The following is an 11,222-nucleotide window of genomic DNA, read 5'->3' as shown; positions in this document are numbered from 1 at the left end:
ATGATCCGTCTGACAAACTTTGACATTTCATGGTGCCGGTGATGAGAAACCGAGGGATCCATGATGTGGGATCCCCGGCCAAGACATCAGCACATGAAGGGCTGGTTCAGCAGCTCTTGAAATGGATTCATAGGTGGGGGGGGGGGTGTCAATGTCTTCACATGGTCATAAAGCCCAACTTTATGGCTTTGTGTGTATATATGTGTGTGTACATACTGGCCTGATGTTACCCACCCACCACCACCACCACGTTTGCCCTCATCTTCTGCATCTCAGTAGAGAGGATGCCATCAGGTCTAGGATATGATGAGGACCAGCAGGTGGGGGAAGCCACTCTTTCGGTACTCTCCATGTTAGCATCCTCCTTTGACTGTGTAGAAATATGGACACCTGCATAAATCATGTGGGGATTTTATTTTAGTCACGCCCCATTGCTTCTTTGTTGTCTAAATGAATTTTTGAACAAGCAGGAAGTGGAATGGCTGTCAACATTGGGATAAAAAATATTCAACATGATGGAATACAACGCTTATCTGCCTATATGTATAAAACTGTAACCATCTATATAGAAGACCATCTATGTAGACCATCTATATAGAAGACTGTAACCATCTATATAGGACACAGTGTAATATAAACAGTAAGTGAGTCCTTAACAGGTAGTGACTATACATGAAGGGTATTTTGCTGCCATCTGCAGGAATGCTGGTAGAAATGTTCCAAAAGGAAGTGTCATTTATTCCAAAGCTTTATGAATGGATGGACAGGTGGAAATGAATATACAGTACATGTGATGTACACTGGTCGCTTAGGGGTGGGGGTGATGGCATACTGTTGCCAAAAAAGTGGATGCCAGATTAAAAAAGGTTGTCGGTTTATTGACTATTGAGGTCAGGTACAACAAAACGTTCCTTGGGAGATTCTGACACTCTGGCCATCAAATATCCATCTATAATATCTCTAATATCAATATATGTATGTTGGCCATTGGCCGTGTAGAACACAACACTGACAGCTGACGTCAGTTTGGCACCACAGCATGTGATGGATCAACCCTGACTTTTCTCCATCCATCCATCCATCCACCTTCTCTACAACTTCTGATGCTTTATCTCCAAGATGGTCCGCATAGCTTCCATAAAAGTGTGGAAAGCTTCTTACTCGTTGTACTCCCCACTACCCAGCAAGTGAATAAATGTATTTTGTTCCAATGACCTTTAGGAATCTACTACACCCCCCCTCCCTAGTCACTGTCTGATGGCGTGGAGCTGGAGGAGGCAGAGGAGCTTTGGGCTTTCTTTTTCTGTCTCTTCTTGTGATGCTTCCCATCCTCCCGTTTGCTCTTCTTACTTTTCTTCTTGTGACTTTTCACTTTCTTTTTCTTTCGCCGCTCTTCTTCATCCGACGTGGAAAGGGACCTGCTGCGCTTCTTCTTCCTTCTGGAGGCCTCCTGGTCGCTTGAAGCTGAAGAAGATCTAAGAAGCCAAGAAGCAGTCAGCCATGAATACATGCTAAAGCTATGACGGCAGCTTGCTCGGGTGGGTCGCTGCTAGCACGCACCGCTAAACTAGGCTACGCCAGCGAGTTTATAGCGGCTATTGCTGTATCTAATGTTTGGGGTTGCCTGGGCAGCTTCAGTTCAGGAGGGGCTGGGTCATGTCTGAGGATGTGCAGCTATGAATGAGCAGCCTTCTGGGGACGTATCGCCCACACTGGTCCTCAATGTTACAGCATTTCATTCACACAATTCCTGCAAGCTTCCACATCTAACAGGAGACTATTTTGGTGTGGTCAGTTGTGTTAACGTCCATCATCTCCCGTGGATGGAGGTTTAAAAACAAACTACTGTTTGGAGGTCAGAAGACCTCAGCAACAAACATTTACCTCTTCCTTGATTTTCTGTCTTTGCTTTTCTTCCGCTTGTGCCTTTCTTTTCTACGATCATCTGCAGAAGAGTCTAGAGCGAGGAAAGTACATAAAGTCCACCAATACAAGGGCAAGTATTACTATATGTTGAGTACATTTAGAGTGTAATCGTGGTAATATCACGCCCATTACCCCCGCGACCATGCCAGCTTCTGGCCAGTTTCTCGTTGCGTTGGACAGGAGGGGCTTCCTCTTCACTCTCCTCGGTGCTGGTGCTACTGACGTCCAGAACTATGTCCTTCTGGGGGTCAACTCTCACAAAGTTTCTGCACTCAAACGTCAAGTGCCCAGCTTAAAAAAACAAAACAAATAGAGGGCTGGATGTTAACCAACACACCATGTCGCTGTAAAGGTATCCGTCCATCACACTAGTACTGATCCCATACTGGACATTCCCCCTTGGCATCGATGGGTTCCTATTAGGATCCATGTGGTTATATGATCAATGTCCGATTAATCACAACAAACCCCTCAAGATGAACAGGACACAATATAAGGTACCCCGGAACTTTTGGACAATAATAATGGTCATAATAATAATAATAATAAAGCGTATACTTACGATACCCGCATTTCTTGCACCCAGCTCGAATGTTGTCCTTATTGGGACCTGGGAAAGTAAAGAATATAATTTAGTGTGTTGCACAAAACACAGCAGTGTTTGGTTGGTTCCGGTGTTTAAATACAAAATGGAATGGCCTTTATTGTCATTATACAAGATGTACAACGAGATTGGAGAGCTTCTCCTTTCAGCGCAATAGTTACGTTTTTCTAAAAAAAGGATACAAAAGTAAAAGTAAAAATAGACAGTTTAACCAGATATACACCAAAGTGTCACTTTTATCAAATAATATTCTAGTAACGCCACTACTCACGTCAAATGACGTCCGCGTCGAGGCTAGTAAAATCAAGTTGGCTAGTAGCTAACTTCCTACCAAATATATCTACAAGGACTTGAACAGACTTGAGTGTAAATACGTACCTGGAACAGCCATAGTCTAATGGCGGACAAAGCAACGCCAACAATAAGGGCGCTAAACTAGCTACCCTGGTCCCCTCCTCAAAATAGGCTCGTGTAGAAAAATTGGCACAATTACTTCCGTTCTTCTTCTACTTTCTTCCTGTTTATTGGCGGTTAGCAAACAGCTTTTAGTGTACATTACCGCCATCTTTTGAACAGGAGTATAAAACGGAATCTAAATCTTCTATAATCTATTTATAAATCCAGTTTTTCCTAAAAAGAAAAATATATGTCTTTATAACACATGTCCTGAGTTTAATTGCAAAATATTAACGAGATTGAATTTGATCTTTTCCTGAATGAACGCATCCTCCAATATACTTCTCTCCTGTTGGCATTGTCTGCAATCTATTAAAACATGACTGATACTTTCTGATACATTGCAATCGTTCCATAATCCTGTTCCATGCCTCCATATAATTCCGAGTGTACTGTTAAAGCCAATGGCTTCCTTCGCCATGTGGACTTGAAACAAACTAATGTGCCTTACCATACCAAAATACCAAACATGAACACTAGATGTCGCAACAGAGCCTTTTCATATTCCCCCTCTTCTAAGAGAAAGCTAAGACTAATATGACTCTTTAAACTGTTCTTACAGCTGATGTGCTGGATCTCATTAGAGAGTAAAAGGTGTGCACAATGAAGGTAAAGAGGTTGGAAAGGTGAACGCACTGTTGGAATGAATCTTCACTATGACCTGTTTGGATTATGAATGGAATGGAATGGCCTTTATTGTCATTATACAAGATGCGCAACGAGATTGGAGAGCTTCTCCTTTCAGTGCAGTAGTCAAGTTTTTTAAAAAAAAGTATATAAAAGTAGAGTAAAAAAGACAATTTAACAAGCTATATACAAGATATATACAAGATATCCAAAATATACACATAGTATTGCACAGGAGCATATGCAGGAGCAGACATATTGCAGATATATTAATTTTAGTGCAATGATAAATGGGTCATAGTGCAAATAATGACTGGTGTATACAGATGAATAAAGTCACATATGAGTGTATTGTATTGGGTTGTTGTTAAATAAATATGATTGAGGTAGTAACAGAGGCAGTGATGGAAATATTGCACATTTGCATTATGCTAATGACCGGGTACGTTGTATGTCTGAGTTCAGGGTGGTGATGGCTCTTGAGAAGAAGCTGTTTCTCAGTCTGCTTGTTTTTGCCTTGATGAAATGAACACAAATGAACAAATGCTCAAATGAACACACAGCACATAAACACATCATAAAAAGCATGAGCTCATGTCAGGATAACACTAGAATTACACTCTCAGGCGTAGTGAACACACCACGCTCCCATTGTCCATGCATGCAGTTGTTTCCAGCGAGAAGAAGGAGTCGTGGTGACGAGAACCAGAAGGGCGTGACTAAGATTGTATCGTGACAAACAGGAAGCCAGGACAGGATGGAAACAGTGAATAATGATTCACTATAACAATAAGAACATTAATATGCAATTGCAATAAAAAGGATACAACTTCATAGACAGGAGTCAACCACATCGGTTTTGGGATTTGTCTTCAGCGCAGGGTGTCCAAAGTGTGAGCTGGGGGCCTGTAGAAATAAAATGACATCAACTAAGAGAAAAATGGGAAAAATTGAGTAAAAAGCACAATGTAGCAGCAAATGCTTCCATGGGGTGCGTGATGTTCCACAGACAGCAGGAAAAGGAACCCCGCAGGATGGCAAGAATCACCCTATTTTTACCCCCAGATGTCTCTATTTCTGTGTGCAGTCATTTAGCGCGGCAACTGATCCTACTTTTCAGAAATAATATTTTCCTGGTGCCTGATTGCTCTTCCAGTTAAGCCAGTTGTGGTTTGTAAGGAGGTTCATTGAAGGCAGCCAGGGAGTCACATTGGCAGATGGAAAATGTTGACAGATGTGCCCCCTCCGCCCCAACACACACACACACACACACACACACACACACACACACACACCCTTTGCTGGCGTCATGTCCAATTAGTCCAAAGTCATGTTGCTAAAATGCTACTTACTTGGAGAAGTTAGCTGCTGCCAACCACAAGTGCGAACGTGACTTACTGTAAATCCATCATAATTTCTCCTTGCACCTTTTCATCAACGCTAAGGCTTCCAGCCAATCCGTATGATGTGTCACCCCAGTTGTCAATCAACCGCCATTCTTCATGTTTGAGTGTACGCTGACTGGGAATGTGTTCACTTAACTTGAACTTTGCAAGCCATACTATTATTCAAACAGAGTTATTGCATCTTATAATGACCCCTTTTGGGGGTCCCTCAACCCCCAAAAACCTAGATACAGTGCACCCCATTTTCTTCTTGAAGTGACGTCCGCTAGGAACCACTGGTATGCTCGTTTGGCGTCTTTGCAGTAAAATCCGACATGTTTGTCACCCAGACATGAGCTTCCTTGGTCGGGAGCCCCCCTACCAAAGACCACTATTTTTGGTAAAATCCCGGGCTTGAACAGGCCACTGGAGGAGGAGGAGAGCAAACTGTGACACCACTTCCTGCCGAGACTGTCAAAGTAAAATCCCAATGAAGCAAAACAAAACTTTTCTTTCCCGTTTTTGGGGTTTTAAGTTATTTATTTATTTCAACGGACAATTTTACCAAAGACCACGATCTTTAGTAAGGGGGCTGGCGCTCCCGAAGAGATGGTGTGAGAAGCACTGTCATCACTTTCGGGAGAAAGTCGGAGTTGGCTGCTCCTCCGCATTGAGAAGAGCCAGATGAGGTGGCAGGATGCTTCCGGGGAGAAGTTCGGTGGGAGGTCTCGTGGAAGACCAGGACAGATCAGAGAGATTAAGTCTCTAAACTGGCCTGGGAATGCCTCAGGATCTAATGAGAGGAACAGGATGTCAACCGCAGATGAGCGGAAGATGAGGGTTGAATGAAGTTGTCAGTCAGAAGCAACTGTGTTGTGTTCAGGTACCACGTATGCAAAGTGACAGAAAGGGCAACAATATACGTGAGTCTTCTGATTGCCATCAGTCGTTGAATGGAGAACATTGTTCCATGTTTGATACCGTATCACGTCCCAATGTATTGTGCAGACGTGGCTTCCATGTACCACCCACGTGCATTTAAGACCCACCAACATCTGGAGGTCTGGGCTATGCGGGGGAGACCATATGTTTAGGCCTGGGAGACCCTTCCAGACTAAAGCAGTGGACTATCCCAAGTGTCATGGTAGAGCGCTCTAACAAAGGTTGAACTAGCGTATAAACACTCCAACTACCGCCGATGCTGCCTGGAGTGTTGGAGCCAATAATGAAAGCATTGTGGTTTGATTCCATACACCCCCCCCACCCCCCATTGAAAGCTGGCCCGTATGAATGCAGACAAAAGCCAGACCTTTGCGGCTATTTTATTCCCCGTGAAGGAGGTTTTACAGGCCATTGTCGACCACGGGCGGACTTAAATAGGCAGCTGTTTGCTTTTGCTGCTGTGTTTCCAGGTCACTAAAGGCTGGCTCTCGCTCCAAGTAGCGGCAGTACGGTCCCGCGTCCCTCCGAGGGACCGTCTGCATGTAGCTGGGCTTTAAGGATAAACCAGATCTCAGGCTGAAACCGGGTGTCAAAGACAGCTCATCTCGGGGCGCGTCTGGTCAGCACCTGTGGAGGATGTTTTTGGACCAAAGCCCGGCAGGTTTCAGCAAGACTCCAACATGTAAATAAACCCACGTCTGAACCTCAAGCGCCAGCGTGTGGAGTCTGCTGACCACCTCCCACAGGCAGGAAGAAGGACGCTGGCTTTGGCGTGCATTCAGGAGGATAAACACCAGTCATGGAGAACAAATTTACACCCGGAAAAATGATTGGACATCTTGACTTATTAACTTTATTTGACTTGGCGGTTGTTTATTTGGACTGAGACTGAAATAAAATCCTTTTTGGAATCTTTGGATCCATCGTGCTCGTGCAGGAGTATTTTCTGGTCCTACACATGAGAAGGTGTATTTACTCTCCTACAATGAATGCCTCGGCCCCCCCAGGCTTCCATGCTTCTTTCCTCCTGGATCATTCTCTAAGTGTGATAGTGTGTGGGGAGGGGGTGGTATAGGCTGAGCAGGGAGCTTCGTGATGCCAGAGGGGTGAAGAAGACTCCATCCTCCTCATGCGACATTTAGCTCATTAATGTTTGCGTGTGTACTCTTGAATGGCTGCCTTTCTTCCCTTCTTCCCATCCTTTGTCCCACGTTGGCTTGATTGACGGACACAAACACACAGACTAGAGAATATATTGGGATATACCACTCGAGTGGAAGTGTCTGACTGACAGAAGAAAGCATCATCAGGTGAGTCAAGCCCAAAAGGAAGCAAAAGAGGAATAAATCCTGGCAGCTGCAGATGTTCCACAGAAAATATAGTCTGGTTGGTGACCTTGGTTCTCTTTGCGCCCACACAGGTGAGCCATTCAGAGAAATCCATGTCATTTAGGCTTCCAGAGCGGGAAAAGGGCCAAAGTGAGAAGGTAGTGAGCCAACAGCTGTAAGCAAAACTCCGCTGTGGTAGGCCCAGGCCAGGGAAGGAAGCATCTTCTTCCGACGCGTCCAGGGACATGGATCTACGGCTTCTCCCATGTCGTCACGACGACGAGGTAAACAGATGCTACACGAACATGTGGAATTGCATTTGCGTGCACTTGAATGTCTCATGACTTGCGCTCACTTCATTGGGCACGTGTCCCAATTGATTGAACATAAGCCTTTTTTACTGATGCTTTAACTGTCTATTGTTGTATTATTATTATTATTATTATTATTATTATTATTATTATTATTATTATTATTATTATTATTATTATTATTATTATTATTATTATTATTATTATTATTATTATTATTATTATTATTATTATTATTATTATTATTATTATTATTATTATTATTATTATTTACACTTTTACACAGGTACAACTTCAATCTTTCACTTGTCACATGATGCGTTCAAAGTGTTTCTACTGGACATGACAAATGATGGTTGCAAACATCATCAACAGGCGACGTAGCAGGATTCCATTTCCTGTTTCAATGCAGCAACAAGCTAATAGCATGCTAACAAAGACGTTTTGAGATAATAGTTGGACTCACGCAACAACATGATGAGACATGTGCCGTAATGGACGCTAACCAAGGCAAAGTTGTGGAGTATATTTTCAACGCTAACCGAAAACATGCTAACCAAGGTTCCACAGCCATCATCTGCTACTAAGTTAAGCTACCATGTGAAGGTTCTTCTACTGCCTGATCCAGGTCAAGTCCTTCAAATCCTCCCGGGAGATGATTACTACCTAATGAGTTCCATCATCTTGTGACCTTCACTGCTTGGTACGAACATGGAGCAACATTTTATATCGTTGAATAGTCACGTCTTTGTACTTCATCCTGACCAGTACTGCATTCTTCTCAGCCGTGCTGCAATAAACCATGCAATGACCACGCCCTAGCCAACCCCAGATGGCGGCGTTGGTGTGCAACATGATCTTGATTCAGTCCGGCCTGTGACACCTCCTCATGGATTTAGAAGATATGATGGATGGCAGCAGGTACATGAGCACGTTGTTAGCAAACATGAGATGCAATAGCATTCATTCACAGACCCCAGGAGATACACACAAGCACACGCACATGCACACAAAAGCACACGCACACATACACACACACACAAAGCTGAGTGACTAAGAACGTTATTAAGTGTTATCCTTTCATCAGGGATGTGATATTTCTCAAAGGGGCGTGCCATTCTTCCACACCACACTCATCCAAGCATGCTTTTATGGCCTTCTGGTGCAACCAGGCTGGAAAAGAAAAGGGCCTTTCCTGAGCTTTTACCACAAATTTGGAAGCCAAGAAGCGTTCCAGGACGGCTGCGCTCATGTTGGAGAATGAAAGGGGGTGGAGCCTAATGGCGGTTTGATGACATGATGGAGGCATCGAGGTGGAAGTGGAGACATATGGTGTCTTGCTGGTTCTCGTGGCTGCACCAGTCCAAGTGGAAGAGGACAAAGCGGGAATGAAAGTAGTTCCAGACGTGATGCCACAGCTCCAGCTGGCGTTCACGCCGTGCATCCGGTGTTCCAAATCCAAGGCATTGAGTAGCCAATGTAGTATTGTACACCACCCGCTAGGTGTCAGTACTCTTACTGTAATGTTGGCTGAGACACACAAGCACCAGACTTAATCAGCTTGCTTATTTCACAGCAGCAATCCTCACAATATGGACTGTAGCTTGACTGTGGTGGCCAAGCTAAAACTCAGTCCCCAGCATCACTTCCTGTCCTGCACACACCCGGAAAACACTTACTGCAACATAAATGGCTTCTTTTCTCTGATTAGAATGACTCAAGTGTGACTATAGGGCTGCTATTTTATGTCTAGAGGGCTCTAAGCATACTCTAAGCAAATTTATTTATTTCAACCTTAGTAACATGTTGAAACAGTCTGCCTCTGTGGTCCTATGTTCCCATGTTCCTTTGTTCCCATGTTCCTTTGATCCCATGTTCCTATGTTCCTATGTTCCTATGTTCCTATGTTCCTTTGTTTCTTTGTTTCCATGTTCCTATGTTCCTATGTTCCCATGTTCCCATGTTCCCATGTTCCCATGTTCTTTTGTTCTTATGTTCCTATGTTCCTTTGTTCCTATGTTCCTTTGTTCCTTTGTTCCTTTGTTCCTTTGTTCCTTTGTTCCTTTGTTCCTTTGTTCCCTTTATCCCATGTTCCTATGTTCCTTTGTTCCTATGTTCCTGTGTTCCTTTGTTACTATGTTCCTATGTTCCCATGTTCCCATGTTCCTATGTTTCTATATTCCTATGTTCCTATGTTCCTTTGTCCCTTTGTCCCGGTGTTCTTGTGTTCCTATGTTTGTTCCTATGTTCCTTTGTTCCTATTGTCCTATGTCCCTATGTTCCTTTGTTCCTATGTTCCTTTGTTCCTTTGTTCCTATGTTCCTTTGTTCCTTTGTTCCTTTGTTCCTTTGTTCCTTTGTTCCTTTGTTCCTTTGTTCCTTTGTTCCTTTGTTCCTTTGTCCTTTGTCCTATGTTCCTATGTTCCTTTGTTACTATGTTCCTTTGTTACTATGTTTTTTGTTCCTTTGTTCCTTTGTTCCTTTGTTCTTATGTTCCTATGTTCCTATGTTCCTATGTTCCTATGTTCCTATGTTCCTATGTTCCTATGTTCCTATGTTCCTATGTTCCTATGTTCCTATGTTCCTATGTTCCTATGTTCCTATGTTCCTATGTTCCTATGTTCCTATGTTCCTATGTTCCTATTTTTCTTTGTTCCTATGTGCCTATGTTCCTATGTTCTTATGAGTGCACAAAATGTCTCTTTTTGGTTCTTGGCCAGTCATAATACTGTACAATGTACAATAATACATAATTCACGGGAGTGCACACGGCATCAGGAAACGCCAAGACCCGAGTACCGCCTGTACTTCCATTGACCAATACCGTCAGCTGGCGGCTCTGATACATCTGATCCCTCCGGTCTGCCCAATGAGAGTCCAGCACGCTAGGCATCGGGTGGGAAGCGGAGAGCGGTGTCAGGGAACAGGGTACAGGAATTGTCATGATATTCCGAATAATCATCTTGAACAATGTTTGATGTGTGACATAAAAAGCCAATGTTTGCATCTTGGAGGGGAACCATGAAATGTTTGTGTGGTGAAGGGTTGTAGAAGATATGCCCTTCGTTGAGCTAGCTACAAGCCTTGGCAGCTGCGCTAATAACTACCTGTACGCACACACCTTGGCCTTGATGTTCCACAGGAAAAACAGCCAACAGCTAATTCTCCCTTGCTAGCACGGTTTGCCTCCTCAGAGGAACCCGCCTTGCCAAGGGTGCAATTCCCAAGCTAAGGGCAGTCGGCCTCTTCTGGCCCAAAGGTAGCGCTACGGCACACTGAGCGAGCAGTGAAGGAGTGTAAGGAGGTCCACGTCTCCTCATCTCACATGTTAGCACTTGAAAAAAGCCTTTCCATCCTGCAGGCGCTGTCTGCTAACTCACCACAGAAAAATGCTAAACACGGAGGAAAAAAGAGCCGAGGTGATTTGGGTGGGAGGGAAAATTGGTGTCTTTTAAATGCAAAGTGGCGCACGGAAGGTGGAGATGGAAGTGGCGGCGTTCCCTCATAGAAAGGAGCACATCAAGAACAGCTGGACTCATTTCTGCAAATGGAAAGAGCAATATGGTTTGTCTTTGGTAGGACCGTTTTGCCTCCTTCTGCACGCTGCTATTAGACACTCCCCACATCAGTGGCCCTTTCAACCT

General features: G+C 43.9%; 1 protein-coding gene across 1 annotated transcript; it reads right to left on the bottom strand.

Annotated features, from left to right (window-relative positions):
* Positions 1-411: 411 nt before the first annotated feature.
* srek1ip1 (SREK1-interacting protein 1) lies at positions 412-3,063 on the bottom strand. Its single transcript, XM_058073322.2, has 5 exons — positions 2,909-3,063; positions 2,489-2,536; positions 2,059-2,217; positions 1,885-1,957; positions 412-1,475 (listed from the first exon to the last, which is right to left on the bottom strand). Exons 1-5 carry the CDS (start codon positions 2,919-2,921, stop codon positions 1,244-1,246), a joined length of 525 nt encoding a protein of 174 aa, XP_057929305.2. The 5' UTR covers positions 2,922-3,063; the 3' UTR covers positions 412-1,243.
* Positions 3,064-11,222: the final 8,159 nt, after the last annotated feature.

The sequence above is a fragment of the Doryrhamphus excisus genome, linkage group LG4, assembly GCF_037039965.1.
Source record: "Doryrhamphus excisus strain RoL-2023G ecotype Guam linkage group LG4, RoL_Dexc_Guam_v1.1, whole genome shotgun sequence".
In the NCBI taxonomy this organism is placed as follows: domain Eukaryota; kingdom Metazoa; phylum Chordata; class Actinopteri; order Syngnathiformes; family Syngnathidae; genus Doryrhamphus; species Doryrhamphus excisus.
This window is presented reverse-complemented; position numbering and strand designations above follow the sequence as displayed.